Source organism: Nicotiana tabacum, chromosome 15, assembly GCF_000715075.1.
Source record: "Nicotiana tabacum cultivar K326 chromosome 15, ASM71507v2, whole genome shotgun sequence".
In the NCBI taxonomy this organism is placed as follows: Eukaryota; Viridiplantae; Streptophyta; class Magnoliopsida; order Solanales; family Solanaceae; genus Nicotiana; species Nicotiana tabacum.
The window spans coordinates 132570674-132594108 of record NC_134094.1 but is presented as its reverse complement, the minus strand read 5'-3'; the positions used below and the strand labels follow the sequence as shown (position 1 = coordinate 132594108).

Genomic DNA, 23435 nt, shown 5'->3' with positions numbered 1-23435 from the left:
CAAAATCCTAAGACTTAAGCTTCCGTTTTAGGGACTAAGTGTCCCAAGACAGTCCGAAACCAAAAACAAGACCTCCCGACAAGTCACATAAGCTAAAAAAGGTACGGGGAAAATAGTAAATAGGGGATTAGGGCTATTATTCTTAAAACGACTGGCCGGGTCGTTACATCCTTCCCCTCTTAAAACAATCATTCATCCTCGAACGAGCATAAAGACATACCTGAAGTGGTGAAAAGATAAGGATAACGGCTGCGCATATCCCGCTCGGTCTCCCAAGTCACCTGCTCGACCGACTAACCCCTTCACTGAACCTTCATGGAAGCAATGTTCTTTGACCTCAACTTTCGAACCTGCCTGCCCAAAATAGCCACTGGCTCCTCAACATAAGATAGATCCTTGTCCAACTGGACTGAGCTGAAATCCAACACATGAGCTGGGTCACTGTGATACTTCCGGAGTATAGAAATATGGAATACCGGATGAACTCCTACTAGACTAGGAGGTAAGGCAACCTCATAAGCAACCTCCCCAATTCGCCGCAACACCTCAAAGAGACCAATAAACCTTGGGCTCAGCTTGCCCTTCTTTCCGAACCTCATAATGTCCTTCATAGGCGAAACCCGGAGCAAGACTCGCTCTCTAACCATGAATGCAACATCGCGAACCTTCCGATCCGCATAACTCTTCTATCTGGACTGGGCTGTGCGAAGTCGATCCTGAATCACCTTCACCGTATCCAGGGCATCCTAAACTATGTCTGTACCCAATAATCTAGCCTCGCCCGGCTCAAACCAACCCACTGGAGACCGACATCGCCTACCATACAGAACCTCATACGGCCCCATCTGAATGCTCGATTGATAATTATTTTTGTAGGAAAACTCCGCAAGTGGCAAAACTGATCCCAAGCACCTCCAAAATCTATCACACAAGCGCGGAGCATATCCTCTAGTATCTGAATAGTGCGCTCAGACTGCCCGTCCGTCTGAGGGTGAAACGTTGTGCTCAACTCAACCTGAGTACCCAACTCCTGTTGTACATCCCTCCAGAACCGTGATGTAAACTGCGTACCTCGGTCAGAGATGATAGATACCAGTACGCCATGAAGCCTGACAACCTCGCGGATATAAATTCGAGCCAATTTCTCGGAAGAATAGGTAGTCATCACAAGAATGAAATGAGCTGACTTGGTCAGCCTATCCACAATCACCTAGACTGCATCAAACCTCCGCTGAGTCCGTGGGAGTCCAACAAAGAAATCCATAGTGATCCCGGTACATCTTTGCGACACTCGGATGAATAGAGTACCACAAACTGTGAGCCTCATGGAGAATCAACTCACGCAAACCATCTTTATTGGGCATACAAAGCCTGCCATGCATCCTTAATGCACCATTATCTCCAATAGTGACCTCCTTAGCATCACCGTGCTGGACCGTGCCCTTAAGGACAAGAAAATGTGGGTCAACACACTGACGTTACCTAATACGATCATAAAGAGAAGACCAAGAGACCACACAAGCCAATACTCGACTTGACTCAGAAATGTCCAATCTAACAAACTGGTTGGCTAAGGCATGAACATCTAATGCCAACGGCCTCTCTACTATTGGTAGATATGCTAAGCTCCCCAAACTCTCCGCCCGACGACTCAAAGCATCGGTCACCACATTGGCCTTCCCGGGATGGTACAAGATGATGATATCATAATCCTTAAGAACCTCCAACCATATTCACTGACGTAAATTAAGATCATTCTGCTTGAATAGATGTTGCAAAATCCGATGGTCGGTGTAAATCTCACAAGGAACACCATACAAATAGTGTCGCCAAATCTTCAAGGCATGAACAATAGTTGCTAACTCAAGATCATGGACAGGATAATTCTTCTCATGCACCTTCACCTATCTGGATACGTAGGCAATCACCCTACCGTCCTGCATCAACACCGCGCCGAGACCAATCCGCGACGCATCACAATATACAATATAAGACCCCGAACCTGTAGGCAATACCAATACTGGGGCTGTAGTCAAAGCTGCCTTGAGCTTCTGAAAGCTCTCCTCACATTCCTCTGTCCACCTGAATGGAGCACTCTTCTGGGTCAGCCTGCTCATAGGTGCTGCAATAGATGAGAAACCCTCTACAAATTGATGGTAATACCCCGTCAAACCAAGAAAACTTCGGATCTCCGTAGCTGAGGATGGTCTGGGCTAACTCTGCACTGCTTCAATCTTCTTCAGATCCACGTGGATCCCCTCACTCGATACTATATGACCCAAGAATACAACTGAGTCTATCCAAAACTCACACTTTAAAATTTTTGCATATAACTTCTTTTCTCTCAAGGTCTGAAGCATAGTCATCAGCTGCTGCTCATGATCCTCCCGAGTTTGGGAGTACACCAGAATGTCATCAAGAAAACAATGACAAATGAGTTAAGATAAGTCCGGAACACACTGTGCATCAAGTGCATAAAAGCTGTTGGGGCATTGGTCATCCCAAATGACATTGTAAGGTACTCGTAGTGATGATACCGAGTCCTGAAAGCAGTCTACGGGATATCTGGCTCCCAAATCTTCAACTGATGATAGCCGGAACATAAATCAATCTTGGAAAACACCCTGGAACCCTGTAACTTATCAAATAAGTCATCAATACGAGGTAATGGATACCTGTTCTTCACTGTGACTTTGTTCAACTGGCGGTAATCAATACACATCTGCATAGAACCATCCTTCTTCTTCACAAATAAGACAGGATCACCCCAAGGCGACACACTAGGCCGAATGAAGCCCTTATCAAGTAACTCCTATAACTGCTCCTTCAACTCCTTCAATTCAGGAGGAGCCATACGATATGGAGAAATAGAGATGGGCTGAGTGTCCGGCAACAAATCAATGCCAAAATCAATATCTCTGCCGGGTGGCATGCCCGAAAGATCAGTTGGAAACACATCTGGGAAGTCCCTCACTACTGGAACTGACTCAACTGTAGAGGTATAAATACTGACATCTCTCACATAAGCTAGATATGTTCACACCCCTTCTCAACCATTTGTTGAGCTTTAAGAAATGAAATAACTCTACTGGGAGTATACTCTAAGGTACCTCTCCACTCTAATCGTGGTAAACTTGGCATAGCCAGCATCACTGTCTTAGCGTGACAATCAAGAATAGCATAATGGGGCGACAACTAGTCCATGACAAAGATAACATCAAAGTATACCATGCTGAGTAATAATAAATCAGCTCTGGTCTCAAAACCACTAAGAGCAATCAAATACGACCAATACACGTGGTCCACAACAAGAGAATCTCCCACAGGAGTAGACACATAAACATGCAAAATTAAAAAATCTCGAGATATGCCCAAATACAGGGAAAAATAAGAGGACACATAGGAATATGTAGAGCCTGGGTCAAATAATACCGACGCATCTCTATGACAGACCGGAACAATACCTGTAATGATAGAATCGGAAACAACTGCCTCTGTATGAGCCGAGAGAGCATAATATCTGGCATGGTCTCCCCTTCTAGAGTGACCTCGACTTCCCCGACCTCCACCCCGGGCTGGCTGAGTAGGTGGGGCGGTAGCTAGTGCTGGAATCATAGCCCGAGGACTCGGCGGAGCACGTGGTGGCTGAAAAGTATGTGGAGGTGCACCCCTCCTAAATTTGGGATAATCCCTCACCATATGGCGAGTGTCGCCACACTCAAAACAAGCTCTCGGAGAACGTGACTGCTGTGACTGGCTCGAGCTAGGTCTGCTGGACTGGCCGCTAAAAACACCTCGAGCAGGAGGCATACTAGATATTGGTGGTGCATAATAAGGCTCCTAGGGCCTATAAGGGACCGAAATACCACTGGCGGCTGGAAGAGCTGAATAAACGGGGCGACTCACATAACCCCTACCATGTCGAACTGCAGCTGGGGCACGAATACCGCTATAAGTGATAGACTCTCAAGACCTCTTGGCCTCCCTCTCCTCTCTATCCCGGGCAAGCATTCCCTCCAATCTCCCGGCAATACTCATAACCTGCTGATAAGAAATATCCATCTCCAACTCCCTGACCATACTAATCCGGATACTGGGGTGGAGTCCCTCAATAAATCGTAGAACCCTCTCTCAAACTGTAGCAACCAAGGCCGGTGCATGTCGGGCCAAATCACTGAAGCGGACTACATACTCTGACACAGTCATAGCACCCTGGCGCAACTGCTCAAACTCTATGCTCCATGAGTCTCTGAGGCTCTGAGGGACATACTCTCTCAAAAACATGTCCGAGAACCGAGTCCACGTAAGTGAAGCTGCCTCATCCGGACTACTCTACTCATAAGCATGCCATCACTGATAGGCTGCTCCTCTAAGCTGGAAGGTAGTAAAAGAAACCCCGCTCGTCTCCGTTACGCCCATAGTACGGAGAATACAATGACACTCCTCCAAAAAACCCTGAGCATCATCTGTAGCCAATCCGCTAAAGGTAGGTGGGTGGTACTTCTTGTACCTCTCAAAGTCTGAGCTGCTCTGCCTCAGAAGCGGCTGTCCTAATCTCGTACTGAACTGGAGCTACCGACTGCATCACTATAATCTCTGGAACCTGGTTGGCCTGAACCCACTGCTCTGGAGTATCGGCGACGGGAGTCTGCGCTCCTCCCCCGGCCTGAGATGTGGCAGGAGCAAGTGGAATCAATCCAGCCTAAGCTAAGGTGCTGAACATACTCAGAAACTGAGCTAGAATCTCTTGGAGAGTTGGTGCAGCAACATGTATCTCAGGTGTCTGCCCTCTAGCTGGAGCTACTGGGGCTCCTCTGTCGCCACGTGCGCGGGTGCTCTGGCTGCACCGCATGGTCGTCCTCGGCCTCTACCCCGGCCCCGGCCTCTCGCGGCTCTAGTAGGGGGCGCGGGTGTCTGGTCATCAGATCTACATGTACGTGTCCTCACCATCTGTGAGAGAATAGAATACAGATGTTTAGAAATTCGAAGTCAACAATTTCTCATGATAAAGAATCAAAGAAGTATAATTTTTCCTAATAGTTCCATAGCCTCCTGAAGATAAGTACAGACGTCTCCGTACCGATCCGCAAAACTCTAATAAATCGGCATGTGACTCACGACACTTATGAACCTAGAGTTCTGATACCAATTTATCACGACCCAAACTCCCTCCGTATAATGTCGTAACGACACCTAGCCTCTATGATAAGGTAAGCCTAACAAATTGCGTAAAATAGCAAACGAAAGTAAAACTTGGCTACTAACAGTAGTGGATAACTGAATAACTAGTGACAATGTCGCTCGACATGTACGATAACCCATACTCTATAATTGCACAGTCTTCCCAAAACCCGGAACATCATAAGTCACAAGCTACAGAAGGAAACTAGTATCTCTATACACCAGATTAGGGCTGCTTATCGGGCGGATTGGGCGGTTAATTACTCTTAACGGTTTGGCTTAACGGTTATCGGCTTTTAAATGTATTAATCCGCTAGCCACCCGATAAGATATCGGGCGGATTGGTATCGATTTAGCTCTTATCGGGCGGTTTATCGGCCTAATTAAATCTATATTGCGTGCATTAATTGTTGTTGACCGCCTAGCATACAAATTCATAATAGGAAATTACACATTGCGTCCCGACAAACATGTCTGCTAACGCCTACATAAGAATGATGTAGTGTGTCATGTGTTGTAGAGTGAAAAAAGTAGAACACATTGTAGGCTAGATTACATCCTAAAGCAGACTACATATGAGTCCAAACATACATGTATGTTAACGCCTACCATTAAATCCCAAAGTAGACTATATTACATGAGTCCGGACATACATATGTCTGTTAACGCCTAGCATACAAATTCAGAATAGGAAATTTCAGTCTATATTCAAAGTGAGTCCAGGATACATATTTCAAAATGATTAATCCATAAGTGAGCAAAATACACAGAAATGTTTGGCCTACAGCTAATGCCTAACAGAGCTTGAATTTATGCAGCTTCAAAGTTCAAACAACAACTTCAAATTTCTAACTTAAACTCTCAACCAGGCATTTCACGCTATATCATTAACCATACAAACAACACCGAGCAAAGGGCAGTTATGTATAGAAATAGGTATGGATTATAAGAAGTAAACAATTTACAGGAAACGCAGATGCGCTATTTCCCCAGAACATAATTCAAGACAGTACTATCGTCAATATTGTGGGATAAAAGTTATGGTAACAACACTGTTGTTCTTCTATTAAACATAAACAGCAAGCATTAGTTTTAAAAAAACAAAAGCAGAGGTGAACCATAGACAACAACTTAAACAATCTTATAGTAGGGTGGGAGAATAAGCTAAGCAAATAGCTGGAAGAAGTGAAAGAGTTTTTGATATTTAATATATATATATATATGGATAATATATATATATATATATATATATATATATATATATATATATATTCTTAACGGGTTAACGGATTATCCGTTAAGAAAATTGAATAATCCGCCCCCAAACTGATAAGCCGTTAATAAAAATATTTCAATCCTTTCCCCGTCCGTTAAACCGTTAACCCGATACCAATAAGCCATTAAGCTTCGGTTTCGGTTCGGTTTTCGGTTTCAGTTTGGTTTTGAACACCCCTACACCAGAGTCTAACAAAAGAAGTACGGAAGGTAAATGACATATGAGAGAATAGAGGGGGACTCCGAGGTCTGCGGACGCAGCAGATATACCTTGAAGTCTCTGTACAACAACAAGAACTCTCAGCTAATAGCGGGGCTGATAAGAAGCACATGATCTGCACACAAAACATGTACAGAAGAGTAGCATGAGTACACCACAACGGTACCCAATAAGTGCCAAACCTAATCTCGGTAGAGTAGTGACGAGGTCAGGTCCGGGCCCTACTGGGATATAATAACAAGACAGATGATATAATAAAATAAGGTAAAACGGAGAATTTAACAGCAAGAATTCACAGAGAAACAACAACACAAGAACAATGTGATAACAACAGGGGCTCTCCCGAGATACCGTCTCGTAGTCCCAAAAGTAAATGTGTAGGGAGATCTCCCGAGGAACCGCCTCGTAGCCTCAAAAGTAAATGTACAGGGAGAAATCCCGAGGTACCGCCTCGTAGTCTCAAAATTAAATATGCAGGGAGAACTCCCGAGGAACCGCCTCGTAGTCTTAAAAGTAAATATGCAGGGAGAACTTCTGAGGAACCGCCTCGTAGTCTCAAAAGTAAATGTGCAGGGAGAATTCTTGAGGAACTGCCTCGTAGTCTCAAACGTAAATGTGCAGGGAGAATTTTTGAGGAACCGCCTCGTAGTCTCAAAAGTAAATATTCAGGGAGAACTCTCAAGGAATCGCCTCGTAGCCTCAAACGTAAACACACAGCTCAACCGGTAATACAACAGTTAACATCAAGATTTCTACAGTTATACTGATAAAGAACAAAGAAAAGCAGGAAATCAACTAGGCATGCTTCACAGAGTTCAAATAAGAAATTAAAGCACGTAGACATGCGATATTAGACTAAACAAGATAGCTACACATTGGAATAACTCAATTAAGTATGAAAAAAATAGGCTAATACTCATTTAAACGGTATAACTCAATTTCAAGGAAAAATAGATTACTACTCAGTAAAATAATCAGGTTTTACAACAAATAGCTTGTGTACGTACTCGTCACCTCACGTACACGTCGCTCACATATCACAACAGTACCAAATCCTAAGGGGATTTCCCCCCCACAAGGTTAGGCAAGCCACTTACTTCGAACCAAGATCAATCAATCCATAAGAATGCCCTTTCCTCAATTATTCGACTCTGAATGGCCCAAATCTATCCAAACACAATTGTATATCATAAATACAACTATAATAGGCTCATCTAATTGATGAAATCAATACTTTAACAAAAATTCTGAAATTCGCCCTAAAAACTCGACCCAGGTCCATGTCTCGGAATCGGGTAAAAGTCAGAAAATATGAACATTCATTCACTCACGAGTCTAACCATATCAAATTTACTAAAATCGGATACCAAATGGTCGTTCAAATCCTCAAATCAAACTCTCCAAATTCCTAGTCTTAACTCCCAAATTCCACCTTAAATACACACTAACTTGGTAGAAGAATAAATGGGGAAGCAAGATTATTGATAAAAAATAAGCTTACCTCAAGAAATCCCTCAAAAATGCTCTCAAGAAATCGCCAAACTCGAGCTCAAAATGTTAAAAATGAGCAAAATTCGCGAACCATTGCATTTAAGTGTTCTGTCCAGAAATCTCGCACCTGCGGCCCATAGTCGTACCTACGACGCCCGCTCCTGCGGCCTCAGGCCCAAAGATACATAAAGCATAAACTGCATTCTCAAACCCAAATACAAGTGTGCAACATTTAGGAATTAAAATCAGGAACTAAGAATCATACTGCAATACATGATACTGAAATACTGAATGGGTTACATGATACTAGAATGCTGAATAGGACTAGACCGAGACATATATTCATAATAAAATGATTTGTCATAACTAAGACTCATATGATATTGAACGAATTATGAAACCATGTCATCTAGAAAATAAAAGTTCTACAACTATTCATGGAACTGAGGCATAATTACTTTCCGAGGAAATTTGTAATAGCCATAAGAATGAGACGTAGGGAGAATCATAAATATTCCCAAACGTAGAGAGTTAGCCTCACATACCTTGACTCTGACCTTTTCAAGCGTATCACAATGGCCGCCATATCTTTCAGCGATAATCTATGGCAATATTTGTCAAGAGGAACCAATATTAGCACTAATGCTCATATTTTAGTCACTTAGGCATTTCATCAAATACTTGGTGAGCATAAGCTCATAGCTTTTATTAATAGTGTTTCTACATTCCACAAACCCCTTCTCTTGCTCCTAATTAATTCTAAAATCTCAAATTGTTATAATCAATATCATTCTTCATCACCCATAAGATAAACAATACCCTTAGTCAATAATCAACAATCAACAATCAGCAACCCAAATCTAATCATCATTCATGCTTTTCTATTAAACACATCAACTCATATCTCATGAACTTAAAGTCTAGAATCATTAATTCAATACTATAATCAATTAGAGGGTGAAGATATTACCTTTTTGAAGTCCAATCCTCTTGAATTGGAGTTCTAAAGCTTCCTTTCTCAACAATGATGTATCAATCAAATATCTAATGATTTGAAGGGTTTATCCATGTAAATAAGGTATTGGAGAATTGAAATTAAATTAGAATCACCATTATAACTTACCTTGGATGGTGAAAGGACCTCAGAGAAAGTTGGGTTCCTGAGAGCTTTCCTTTCTAGAGCAAATTTTCGTGTTTTGTGTAGGGGACGAGGTAAGGCTTTTAAAACGACCCAATTTAGGATCACGACCGGCACTTAGGAGCAAGTGCCCCAAGTAAGCCTCATCAGTATTTTACAAAAAATCGGACAAAGTTTTCCCTATTTTTGGACTATCAGAAAAATTTTCTGTCTCTAAATCAACAACCAAATATTCTAATACCAATCCCAACAATAATCACTATATCAATTAACCAAAATAAATCTCAACCGTTAGTAATCCCGCCACTAACAACCAGAAATACTAATTTATCTCCAAATACGATAAGAAAGGGAAATACTCAACATAAGTCTATAATAACGAAGGAATACTTATGATACTAAAAGAATGACTATGGAATGACTCTAAAAGTTCAAAGAAAAGACCATAACAATTAATTAAACTTCTTGCCCACGTGAATAAATACTGGGCTCACCAAGAACTATCAACATGTGCACTTTAATTAACAAGATCCTCGTCTGCATCAACGGCTCTCTCTGGGGAAAAAATAGTGGGAGCGAGTCACTAGCTCAGTGAGTATTAATACATAGCCACAATCATTTTTATTTGGGGACAAGTCAGAAAATATGCTTATATAATAATAATCAGAACTATCATAAAAATAAAATACCCTCTCAAAAATAGTAAATATAATCAGTTTATTCATGTGCTTCTTGCAACAGAAATCAATTTAATAAATCAGCAATAAACTCGGTAAACACTGTCTCATAGCAAATCTTTATATTTGGGAGGTTTCCAAGAAGGGATCATGTAATCTGTATCAATGTATGGACCCCTTTGTAAAAAGAGTCAAATATAACTCTAGTTCTACCTTTCCACTAGTGAGGGCTATAACTGTACTCGATAATCGGTAAATACAAGGTGCATCAGGTCTAACGAATCCGTTGTTAGCTAAGGGATCCTTCAATCCTCCCATTTATACTTTTCTTTATAAACAGTAAATATTCACATGGAAGCATTTTCAAAATAGTACAGGGCATTTCAATTTTTATCAAATCATGTAATCCAATTTCAGTAACGGTAATCATATCTCAAGAAATAGTAAAACATGTCTAGTAATAGTGAGAACCTTTTAAATAACTATAAACATCTCAAGTAAACTATTTAGTACCATATAAAGTAAAGGACTTATTCCACATGCAATTTCAAACATTCGGTAACATATTTTATTTTTAAAATATAGTATAAACTAATATTTTATAAGGCGTGGGTATAAGACAAGGTGTTTTACATATGTCTCACCAAGGCGTAAGCCCCGAGGCACGAGGTATAAGCCCCATAAGTATTTACTTTTAAATATTTCATAAAATAATATAAATACAGTAAACATTATAAATAGGTAAAATTGCATAAAATTTGAAAAAAAACTTTAAATATGTGAAAACTATATAGAGATGAGCTCCATCCCCAACAAAAACTAGTCAAAATAATTAGTTATACGCTACTTACAAGCAAAAGTAATTTGAGTTGAAAAAATTAAAGTTTTCTAGATAATTGTAAAATCTCAAATTGTTATAATCAATATCATTCTTCATCACCCATAAGATAAACAATACCCTTAATCAATAATCAACAATCAACAACCCAAGCCTATAATCATTCATGCTTTTCTATCAAACCCATCAACTCATATCTCATGAACTTAAAGTCTAGAATCATTAATTCAATACTTTAATCAATTAGAGGGTGGAGATGTTACCTTTTTGAAGTTCAATCATCTTGAATTAGAGTTCTAGGGTTTTCTTTCTCAACAATGATGTCTCAATCGAATATCTAATGATTTGAAGGGTTTATCCATGTAAATAAGGTATTGGAGAATTGAAATTAACTTAGAATCACCATTATAACTTACCTTGGATGGTGGAGGGACCTCAGAGTAAGTTGGGTTCTTGAGAGCTTTCCTTTCTAGAGCAAATTTTCGTGTTTTGTGTAGGGGCGAGGTAAGGCTTTTAAAACGACTCCCCGGGTGCGCTTCCATTCAGATGAAGGCCCAACCGCACACCTGAACACAGAGCAAGGTCAGTGGCACTGCCACAAGTGCCCTGCCGCGCACGGGAATAGTTTGGCACGCAATTCGGCGTGCATAATGCCCATTCTCCAGGAAAATGCATATAATATTTTTCATAGAGATTCGTTCGGTCTCCACAATATATCATTGGAAAGGTATTTCAAAGGGCCAAAACTTTCATTATTCAAGTCTTCTCAAATTCCTAAAAGTGTTGTGGGGGCCAAAAGTGTTGAAACTTAAAAGCCCATAAATGTAGGGGAAACCCATGGTAAATACAGGAACGGAATAACATAAAAAATTAAGGATAAATATGGAAGTACAAAAAACTTTGCTTATAAATTCTAGTGATGCTAGAAAGCTCCTTAACCTAATTTTGCATGACTAGGGTTGTGTAGATCAATTGAGAAATGTTGGGAATTGGATCTGTATCGACAGGGACTTCCACGGAGAAGAGGCAACAACCACAAGTAGCCGCCGAGAAGAGGCAAAAAGGAGGATGCGTGAAGGTGTTAACCGAGGAGATGAGGCGAAGAATGGCAGAAGGAGGAACGTCGACACTGACAGCGGCGGAGATTGAGCAAAAAGTTGCAGAAGGAGGTGGATACCTCAGGGGGTTTAAACCACCAGCCACTTACTCTTATGAAAAGTATGCCAACGATAGCGACGACGAGCTTTTGCCTGATCACGCTTTGCCTGAGCATCGCCCTGATTTTTACCATATTTGGTGTCATTATCACCACCAAGCTGCACAAACCAATGTATGTATTGTTTCCTTCCTTTCAATTTGAACTTTATAGATATATATCAGCTAAAAGTATTTATATATTTAGTGTATAATGCATCTCGACTAATTCAACCAGCTACCTGCTATCGTGAATCGTCTGCTTCTAAAGTCCCTTAAATAATGAATTACATGTTGTTTAGGACAAATTTTTCTTTATCAAAGCTAAACCATTGTAATATATGTCTTCACTAATTGTAAGCCATTGGAGATGTTTTTTCCCTGATAACACAAGTTTCCCCATTGTCCATGAATATGATTTAGTTTTTTTCTTTGGTTATTCGAATTGGATAGGGTTTTTGAGATTTTCATGTCTTATTTATTGCTCTACTGCTTTGCTTCCTTTGGCCCTAAATCTTGTTAGGAATTCATGACTCTTTTGGTTCCTCTGGCATACCATTAGACCTTTCAGCTGATTTCCTTGACCCCCTCTCCTCTTTAAAACTATTTGACCGGTCTGTTTCCCTATAAAAATACCAGAAAAGGTACTTTAGTTTCGTGTGGTTGGATTTTGCCCGTTGGCGCTTCACCTGAGCATCACCCTCAATTTTTCCTTATTTGGTCACTTTACCACCGGCAAACTCAACCAACCAATGTTTGTTTGCTTCCTTTCATTTTAAGTTCTCTCGCCTTAACTTCCATACAGTGTTGTAAAGCGCTACAGCGCTGAGGCGAGACAGCATCGCTATTTTGGTCTGTTGCGTTGCGAGGAAGAAAAGGCGAGCGCCTCTGCAAATTTTTCTTTTCTCATTCATATTGCTAATTTGTGTATTAGACCTTCCAAATAACATTGATAATCGTCATGTTTTGTCTGATTCTAAAGCCTGTTATTTTTTATTTTTAATCCTTTTGGGCAAAAAATAATTGCATGTTGTTAGTTCAAATTTTGTATAAAAGCTTAGACCATTTGTAATCTGTTTCACTAATTTTAAGCCAATTCAGTTCCTAAGTTGCAGTATCAAGTACTAAATAGGAGTTGTTTTTTTCCCTGATAATATGTTTATATGTTTCCACTGTACACGAATATGAATTTAGCTGTTATTTAGGATATTTGAAATGTTAGAATGTACTCCCTCCGTTTCAATTTATGTGAACTCATTTGACTGGGCATGGAGTTTAAGAAAAGAGAGAAACTTTTGAACTTGTGGTGTAAAATGAAGCACATATATTTTATGTGGCTATAAATCATTGCATAAAGGTAAATTGTTTTCAAATAAGGAAAGAGGTCATTCTTTTTTGCACGGACTAAAAAGGAAATAGGTTCACATAAATTGAAACGGATTGAGTATATATTTTCTTCTCAAAAGAATGTATTTATTTAATTATGTCTGGGGGATAACATGTTAATCATGTGACCTCTGAGCCTTCTCCGCTCATACTGGTACCAAGCCCTAGCGCCATGCAAATCATGTTGTTATTATTGTGATTTCTGTGATATATCTATTCCTACTAGTTGTAGTAGATCTATTACTACTACTTTTGTTAGGGATTGATGATTCTCTTGGTTCCTTTGGCATTAAACCTTCAACTGATTTCCTTCGCGGTGTTGGCTGGCCCCATGTTCGCTTTTAAACTAATTGACTTGTCTGTTCCCTTATAGAAAGACAAAAAGTATTTTAATTTTGTTAGGTTTGTCCAATTCGATTATGAATTTATGATCTCTCTTGTTTCTTCCAGTTTGGATGGGCTTCATCACTGTTGGCTTGTTTGACAGGGTTTTGACCTTGATATCTATCCTGGTTGTTCTATGCTGGCTGATGTGGTGCCATTAGACAAGTCCCATACTAAGTATGGTGAGATAATGATGGAACTGGCTAACCTTGCTATCCAGCAATACAATGAGAAAGAGTGCAATGTATGTATTCGTCCCCTATGCACCTTTGCTTTGTGGGATTAGTCTCCACCTCCACTATCCTTTACTTTCTTCCTGGCATGTTTTCTTTTTCAACTGATAGTGGCTCTGCTTGCAGGTTTTTAAGTACAAGCTCTTGAGTATTGAGAAGGTGAACTATCGGTTGACGGGATTTGAAGAATATTTTATGACTGTTAAAGTCTTAAATCTCACTCTTGGTTCTTCTATCGAAACTTTTCAAATACATGCTGGCAGACTGATTGCTGTGGGTACCAAAAAAGTCTTTAGTTGCCTGCCAAAGGAGAGGTAAACACCTATTGACGTTTAGAATTTGCCTTTTTTAAATTGTGTGTTTCGGTGTGTGCGAGCGATGGTGAAATAAGTCCTTTTGAAATGAATTACATATGTTTTTTGTTTTCAAAGAGCTGATGAAGGGAATGGGAGAAACCTCCCCCCCCTCCCTCCCTCCCTCCCTTCAGAAAAAGGAAAAAAAAAGGGATCATTTGGGCTTATAAGGAATGATTTTGTGATAAATTATGGAAGCTGGAAATGGTAATCATAGGCATTTGTTATCTGTGGAAAATGCACTTGTACTTGATAGCTAACTTAACTTTGTTTTTTTGCCTCCGGACTAATTAACAGGGGTTTGCTTGATGGAGAGGAGAATGTCGCCGAAGGGAAAGAGGGATGGACCTTGGACCCTAGAAGTTATTTGATAACCCTTGGATTCTAGTTGCCTTTTACTTTAATGTGTAATCTGATCTGATAATATTATGCACCTGCACCTGGACCATGGTGTTCTAAATTTAGTAGAAGCACTTCAGTCTTTGTAACTACGAGCGCTTTAACTTTGAGAAGTGACCTGACTTTGTTGGATTATGAGCGCTTTAACTATGAGAAGTGTCCTTGCCTCTTTGTTATTTGAAGTATCTCATAATTTTTAGCTATCTGCTGAACAGTCTTGGACGATCTGTATTCCAATATTTGTGATCTTAGGGTTATAAAGTCGAAGACATCTCATGTCTTTGATTATAACCATGTGTCCATCCAAAATTTTGAAGGCCTGTACTGCTCATTTACTGTCTTGGTATTTTCGCCAGGATCATGTCCAATGGTATGACATCCATTCGAGCAGAAGCTAGCCTTGCCCATTTAACAATCTTTTCATCTTGTCTATTGATTTCTTTCTCTTCGATAGCTTCTTTTAAGCGACTTGATTTTTCAAAAAACAAAAAGAATGATAAAATTTTATAGTTCCTTTACCACTTCAACTCCGCCCATACTCGCATCCCTATTCTCTGTAGATCCCTTTCTTCGATGAACACCAAAAGCATCTATTTTTTAGTGAAGAATCTGAGGAGGATCTGGCACTGGAGCTAATCCAGTCCTATACACAAGTCTTAGCAAACGATGGTCTTCGAAATTATTGGAAGTGTTGTATGTTTAGCATCGTGTAGCTCGAAATATTGATTTATTGTGAATTTCGCGTTAACAAATGTATACAAATGATTTTAATAAATATTTGTGTTAAAGTAACTTTATTGTGCACAGCTTAATGTCACGTCCTTAGTCGTTAACTAAGTACACGTGTGTCACTTGACAACTCGCTCACGATCTTGCACAATTTGTTCACGTTCTTGCTATGTCAAGTCAGCCTGGATTACTACACTCAAGATCGCTAATGGAATGCTACATAAGAAAGACGAGAAATTTGCCAAATGAAGCTTTTTATTGTAGTGAATTTGATTATTTTGCTTGGTGAATTACAAATGAATGGGCCCCCTTCATGTACTAGTCTTCTAAGGGCTAGCGTATAAATATTAATTGTTACACAAATCCTTAATATTTACAAGATAAGGGCTTTCTCTAAAATTCTCTACAAGCCTAGAAGATTCCAAGAATTTTCCTAGCAATTCCATAGGGTTCTACAGTCTTCCAAGGGAAACCTCTATATTTCTCTAGAACCTTCCCACATGTGCTAGCCTCTTTCCTATGTAAGCTTTCCATATGGCAAAAATATATGCCAAGTGGCACCTACGTGGCATGATGATGTAGCGGGCCATGACACTCTCCCCCACCCAACTTTGTGTGCCGCCCTCGGCACAAAGCAACGACACGTATGCGCGCACCTCGCTTTGGCGTCGCCGGAGATCTTTGTCCATTAGCCATGATGCCTTATGAAGCGGTTCGCCTTCCCATGTCACAAGGTACTGGTCACATTTTTTCTTGCCCCGTTTGTACTTTGGACGACTAGCGACGATGGCCTCGATCCTCCGCTCATAGGATGTCTCTCCTTGCTCTTGGCATGAATTTCCCCATGACTCGACTAAGTCTAGCATCTTCTCAAGCATCGGGTCCATGCTACCACTCCCTATTTGGCTGCATTCATTGGATTTAGTTGCTCAACTGTGGGGGTATTGGTATTATGAGTTGATTGACCTATGTTCTATGGATATGTGAAAACACTATCGGTATGCTGAATTTTGGGAGATGACGAACCCCTCCGCCCCCCAACCCCCCAACCAAATGCATTACTATGGGCGTGTATGGAATAAGATTGAGTGGAAATTGTAATCTTAGGCATTTGTTATTTGTGGAAAATGCACTTCTACTTGATAGCTAACTTTATATTTTGTTTTTTTCCTCTGAACTAATTAACAAGGGTTGGTTGCAATTGCCAAACAGGATGGAGAGGGAAGTGCCACTGAAGGGAAAGAGAAAGACCCTTGAACTCTAGTTATTTAATAGTTTAATCGTTTACTTTAATATGTAATCTGGTCTGATAATATTATACACCTGGATCCCATAGTTTTCTTAATTTAGTAGAAACATTTCAGTTTCTGTGAATATGAGAGCTTTAACTTTGAGAAGTGATCTGACTTCTTTGTTAATTGATGTATCTGATATATTTTTAGATTACATAACAAATGGCAATGTGGCCAACTAAGAAAGGCAATAGGAATGTAGTATGTTCTTATTAAAAGGAGATTTTGAATTATGATAACCCTAATAAATTATTCCTTCCTTCGTTTCAATTTAAATGATATAATTTGACTTGGCACAAAGTTTAAGTGGAAAAAAAAAAAGACTTTTGATCATGTGGTCCTAAAAACTTAAGGGCCAAAAGTTTTGTGGGGCCATGACAATTTTGTGACTGTAAAGGCTTATCATTAAGGGTAAAGTGGATAAAATGAAAAGTTTAAAATTAGATTGTTTTTAAATATACAAAAATAACATTCTTTTTGGAACAGATTAATAAGGATAATGTGTCATTTAAATTGAAGCAGATAGTAATTGTTATTAACCTAAATCAACATGATGTGGTTTTTAAGAGCTAAGAATCGAGATTTTCATGTAATTACTGTATAGGTAACTTCATAGTGTAATATTTTTTTACAGTATTATTATATAGACTATAAACTCTTTATGATTCAATTAAAGGTAGCAGAAGCCACCATCTTTCATTTCTTAATTTCCTATCATTTCTTTTTTGTTGCTGTTCTGAACTTAGGTTTCAATTCCTAAACTGTATATCTAAAGTCAAAATTCTAATATTACTTCTTAGGAGTATTAAGTTAATTAAGAATCTAGCTTGCTTGAAAGTGCATAATTGTTGTAGACATATAAAATTTATTGTATTTAATCCATACAAAATTTGGATTATGTCTTAAATTTATTTGGGTTTAAAAAATTAATTTGGATTTTACAAATTAAATAAGTCCATTTTATTTACAAGCCCAAGGTCTATTTCATCTTAAGGCCAAGACTTATGCCACGTGTCAAGTAACATGGCATATCCAGTCAAACTCCAGGCCAATAAGGTGACGCCACGTGTTTAATGATGTGGCAATCCCAGTCCAAATTAATGATCAATCAAGAGTTGCTAAGTGTCTAAAATGACATATCTTGGCCAATCACAAGCAAGCTTATCACATAGCTTACGTGATAAGTTTGATGACTCGCATGAGCCAATCAGAATCAAGCAAGAGAGTTCATATGTAGCTGGACTGTCCATCCTCTATCACTATAAATAGAGGGGTTACATAACTCTCTGGGGACATTTAGAGTTGGAGAAGAGCATTCCGCAATTGGTGAGGGCATCCGCAAACCGAGAGATCAATCATCAAGAGCGAAGTTCTTCTACAAAGGAGTGGTCAACGAAGTTCTTCCCAGAGATCAACTCAAAACAACAAAGTGTTGCTCGACGTTCTTGGCGATTAAATATATCACAAGGAGGTCTACATCGTCCTACATTCGAGAAAGACGCTTCTCAAGCCCTCGAATCACGGTGAATTTCATAGAGGAGAATCAAGGGATACAAAGAATTGTACTCACAAATATTTATCAATAAAATCTCTTTTTCTTCACATTACTTTTTGTTGCGGTTTATTTTTCGTCTACAAAAATTTATTGCGAATAAATTTTGGCACGCCCAGTGGGACTAATTCTGCCCTTCATCTCTTCCTCTTGCAAGTTGAAAACTGCAAACTTCATATCTACTGCTGCAATGGCCTTTCGCAAGTGCGATGATGTTTCATGCATTAGATGCTACTGCTGCCGCATCCGCTGAGCTCAATCATGTTGGCCCAATCACTCGAAGCAAGTTCAAGGCTAGTGACTTGGATGGATCTGAATACTTCGCCTCCTTGGAGATAACAAAGAAGAGCAAATCTCATTTGACGAGCTTTCTCAAACAACCTCAAACCTTGGTGGATTTGAGGATTTGGTGGATTCTTCAGTTTCAGCGAAAGTTAACGCCTTGATAATTGAGCGCAACTAGCGTGGATGAAAAGTTTGCCATGATGAAACAGACTATAGAAGTCTTAAAGAAGTCTATTGAAGACAAAGACCTTCAAATCGCTCGACTCATGAACAAATTGGAGGCCTATGCACCTGGAGAGTCGAGCCATGTGTCACGACCTAAACCGATGGGCCGCGATGGGCACCCGGTACCTTACTCAACCGAATACCAACATGATGTATTTTTTTGTATCATGATATCATAGGTAAATGAGATGGAAAGGTTGTCGTAGGATAACTAGAATAAAACATGTAATACCAACTTGGGCCTATAAGACCAAAATGATCACTCGTACACTAAACATAGGCCGACAAGACCATACAATCTTTTACATACATGGCATATGTCTACAAGCCTCTAAGAGTAGATAAATATCATAAAGGTCGGGACAGGGCCCCACCATACTAAACAATACACGTCTGAATCATACTGACCAAATAAGAAACTCCGGAGCAAATGGAGCGCACCAACATCTTCCGCTGAGCTGATAGCCTACTTGGAGAAATCTCAACCTGTCTATCGGGACCTGCGGGCATGAAACGCAGCATCCCCGGGCAAAAGAAACGTCAGTACAAATAAAGTACCGAGTATGTAAGACATGAAAAAAACATGGAGTAAGGAACTCAACCTGTAAGTCTGAATAGCTCTGTGAATCATGAAAATATTTATAATATCATGCATGTGCGTATAAATGCCATACCATGCATACGTATATGCGTACATAATATCATCGAGCCTCTGAGGGCATCCCATCATATCATCTCAGCCACTATGGCAAAATCATCAACGTATACCAGCTGATTAGGTGGTGGTGCGTATATAAGGCCGTAACCTTTTTCTATATCCCATATACATATAATATACGCGTATATAATGCCATCTGGTCATGGGTCAATGTACATGTATAAATGAATGAAATACATAAGAAATACGTTAATAAGATCAATATACCTTTCGGATAAACTTTATCAACTACGTATTTTTCTGAGACCCATGAACAGAAGATATAATAATAATTTACATGGGGAATCAAGAACGTATGCATCTCTAATGCTTCTATGAATAGAGTCATTTTATGAAAGTTGTGCATTTGCTCGTTTTGTTTGTATCGTACGGATCATGCCAAAAGAAAATGAGGGATAGCCTTAACATACCTTATCACAATATTTCCATTGAGTCCTTAGTACCTTCCAAGCAATTCTTAAAATAAATCAACTCAATTTACCATAGCAGAATTAGATTTAAAATCAGTGTTGAGTAAAAGCTAAGTCTGCAACTTAAACTAGTAGCTCATTTACGTAAATTTGGGCAGCATTTCCCCTGTAACTAGGCCCTCATCCAATACCATATACCAACAACAACAACAAGAACACAACAATAAAAATATGTAAGCATTATTTTCCAACCTTATATACACCACAAAATACTAGAAAACAACCCACACACTCTAATCACTTCATACATAAAACGACAACCAAAGTAGTGTCAAACAGCCTAAAACAATATAACGAAGAATGACCAGCCCACCATTCCGTGATTATGTAGTGTTTCTATACACCAGTTTTCCTTCAAAACTCCATTAAATAGTAGCAAAATAGACAGCCCAAAGGCAACATGAAACAACCCATAAAACAGTCCACTACAAGTCAAATAACTCGAACTCACGGCTTTCGATCACCGTCCCGTGAGTTCTAACTATTAGGAAACAAATTTATCAACCTTCCTTGATATTTAAGCACTTAAATACAGAAATTACATATTTTTTAACTATGAAGTACCTTCCAAAATTCAAAATACAAAAAAAATAAAAGGCGATATAGCGATACTTACGTCGTAGGGATCGTTTTAATGTTATCGTTTCTTGATTCTGTGCCCGGGATGATAATCTTGTTTGAAACTCTTGCAGAGAGCTTAAGAGTAAAGTTAGGGGTCTTATTTGATTGTGTGTTCTGGAAAATTGAAGAAAGAAACGAGATAAAGATATAAATATCCCTTTTGTTTGAAAAGTCAAAAGGTGCTACTTGGCACCCTAGCATTCGTCCTTCTTTCAACGCTTATAACTCTTTATCCGGGTGTTGTATGAACAAACGGTTAAGAACGTTGAAAACTACATTCCAAGACCTTCAATTTGATATATAATATGTCCTAAAAATACCTCATATAGCACACGAAATATATTTCTCAAAAAGCTTTGTTACAAGGCAAATTCTTAGTCGGTTTTCCCGCAACTTTAATCCGATTTTTCCCAAATTCATATTTTCTATCCAAACATCATATATAGACATATTATGAATTTAAAATCATTTAAATAATGATTAACAAGTCTCATATTCATTACGTCACCTTGGGACGCACATGGTATAATAATCTTTCCTCCCTCAGAAACATTCGTCCTCGAATGTTAAATTCCCAGAAATCTATAAAAAATTTGGCAGAGTCTCCTATGTAACGGTACTACTACCAACTTGTCACATAGAAAACCCAACAATACAAATCCACAGAGGGCCACAATCATCAATAACACCAATGGCCTCACACGACCAATAACAATAACTAACATAAGAATCAAGTACTATATATGTACCTAAAGGCTGTGATATCTCAGTCCGATCTTCCTCCTGAAGTGGAAACAAGTGAAGATACCTAGTCTTCATTTCTTCTTCAGCTTCCCAAGTCATCTCCTCCACATTATTGTTAATCCAAAATACTTTAATTGAAGCTACATCCTTATTCCTTAATCTCCGAACTTGTCTATCTAGTATAGCAATGGGAGTTTGCTCATATGATAGCTGCTCTGTAACCTGAACATCGTCAACTGGAATGACTTTAGAGGGATCTCCAATACACCTACGGAGCATAGCCACATGAAATACTGGATGTACAAACTCCAATTTGGAAGGCAAGTCTAACTCATATGCTACTTGGCCTACTCTGCGTATAATCTTATAAGGTCCAATGTACCGAGGTCTAAGCTTTCCTTTCTTACTGAATCTCATAACGCCTTTCATCGGTGATACCTTTAGGAATACCCAATCATCTACCTGAAACTCCAAGTTTCATCGTCGATTATCTGCATAGGACTTCTGACGACTCTGAGTTGCTAATAGCCTTTCCGTATAAGCTTAATCTTCTCAACTGCCTGTTGTACCAACTCTGGTCCTACTAACTTAGTTTTCCCAACCTCGAACCATCCGATAGGTGGCCTACACTTCTGTCCGTAAAGAGTTTCGTATGGAGCCATCTAAATGCTGGAATGATAACTATTATTATATGCAAACTCAATAAGTGGAAGATGATCATCCCAGCTACCTCTGAAGTCCATCACACAAGCCCGTAGCATATCCTCCGGTGTCTGGCTAGCCCGTAGCTTGTTTGACAGGGTTTTGACCTTGATACCTATCCAGGTTCTACTATGCTGGCTAGTTTGACGCCCGAGAATATATACCAAATCCCGGATGTTGAGCTAATCAAGGAACTTGCTAACCTTGCTATTCAGGAATATAATGAGAAAGAGTGCAATGTATGTATTGCCCCTATGCACCTTTGCTTAATTGCGTTGGGGGATAAGTCTCCCTCACCTTGACTATCCTCCTTTTAGTTTCTTCGTCGGGCATGGTTCTGCTACAAGTGATATATAGTGACTCTCCTTGCAAGTCTTCAAGTACAACTATCGGCTGACAGGATACAGTGAATATTTCATGACGGTCAAAGTCCAGAATCTCACTCTTGGTACTGTTGTCGAAACTTTTCAAATACATGCTGGTGTACACATGGGTGACCGTACTAAAGAAGTCTTTTATTGCCGGCCAAAAGGAGGGGTAAATTTACTGGAAATGGTAATCATAGGCTTGATAGCTAACTTTATTTTGGTTTTTTCTCTCCGAACTAATTAAACAGGAGTTGGTTGCTTTTGCCAAGCGGGATAGAGAGGGAAGTGTCGCCGAAGAGAAAGAGAAAGGCCCTTGAACTGATCTGATTTGATAATATTATGCCTTTTATTTTAATATGTAATCTGATTGCTTTAACTCTAAGAAGTGACCTGACTTCTTTGTTGAATTATGAGCGCTTTAACTTTTGAGTAGTGACCTTGCCTCTTTGTTATTTGAAGTATCTCATAGTTTTTAGCTGTTGTTGAACCAAAACAAGTTGGCAAGGAAGATAGCTGTTAACTTGTCCAAGACCAAGAATGTCTCGAAAGGAGTATAATTTAATTTGTTATAATAAGTGACCTACCAGTTGTTTTAGATTATTAATTAATATTATTACATAGAATCATGTGTAATTACCTTTTACCTTTTGAGTGAGCTGATTATATAAATATTTTTCACAATCAATATAGAATCTAAACTCTTTAATAATACATGCATTTAAACGTACAAGCAAACAATAGAGCTATAACTCTAAAATTCAAGTATTGAAAATTAGGGGCGTACATAGGTGGGATTGGTTTGAGTTTTTTAATTATCAAATCAAATCAATTGTGACGAATTATTAAATCTAAAGACCAAATCAATAAAAGTCGGGTTTGTAACTCTCGATTTTCAGGATTTGTTTCCTTAAAGTCTTCGTAGCACAAGATATAGAATTTGTACTCTAAATATTCCTTTAA

The 23435-nt window shown here is 39.2% G+C and overlaps 1 protein-coding gene and 1 long non-coding RNA gene across 2 annotated transcripts; one reads left to right on the top strand and one right to left on the bottom strand.

Annotated features, from left to right (window-relative positions):
- The first annotated feature begins 11740 nt into the window (after positions 1 to 11740).
- Positions 11741 to 14945, top strand: LOC107782954 (uncharacterized). Its single transcript, XM_016603914.2, has 4 exons — positions 11741 to 12150; positions 13888 to 14028; positions 14144 to 14331; positions 14668 to 14945. The coding sequence occupies exons 1-4, from the start codon at positions 11800 to 11802 to the stop codon at positions 14756 to 14758; spliced, it is 771 nt and encodes a 256-aa protein (XP_016459400.1). The 5' UTR covers positions 11741 to 11799; the 3' UTR covers positions 14759 to 14945.
- Positions 14946 to 19078: 4133 nt separating this feature from the next.
- LOC142169935 (uncharacterized) lies at positions 19079 to 20773 on the bottom strand. Its single transcript, XR_012699566.1, has 2 exons — positions 20657 to 20773; positions 19079 to 19352 (listed from the first exon to the last, which is right to left on the bottom strand). It is a non-coding gene; the product is annotated as an uncharacterized LOC142169935 (long non-coding RNA).
- Positions 20774 to 23435: the final 2662 nt, after the last annotated feature.

Excerpts from the sequence above, each read along its gene's own strand:
- LOC107782954 (XM_016603914.2), top strand. The coding sequence starts at position 11,800 with ATGTTGGGAATTGGATCTGTATCGACAGGGACTTCCACGGAGAAGAGG. Across the intron at positions 12,151-13,887 it reads ACCAAGCTGCACAAACCAAT|GGTTTTGACCTTGATATCTA; the intron begins GTATGTATTGTT and ends CTTGTTTGACAG. Across the intron at positions 14,332-14,667 it reads AGTTGCCTGCCAAAGGAGAG|GGGTTTGCTTGATGGAGAGG; the intron begins GTAAACACCTAT and ends ACTAATTAACAG.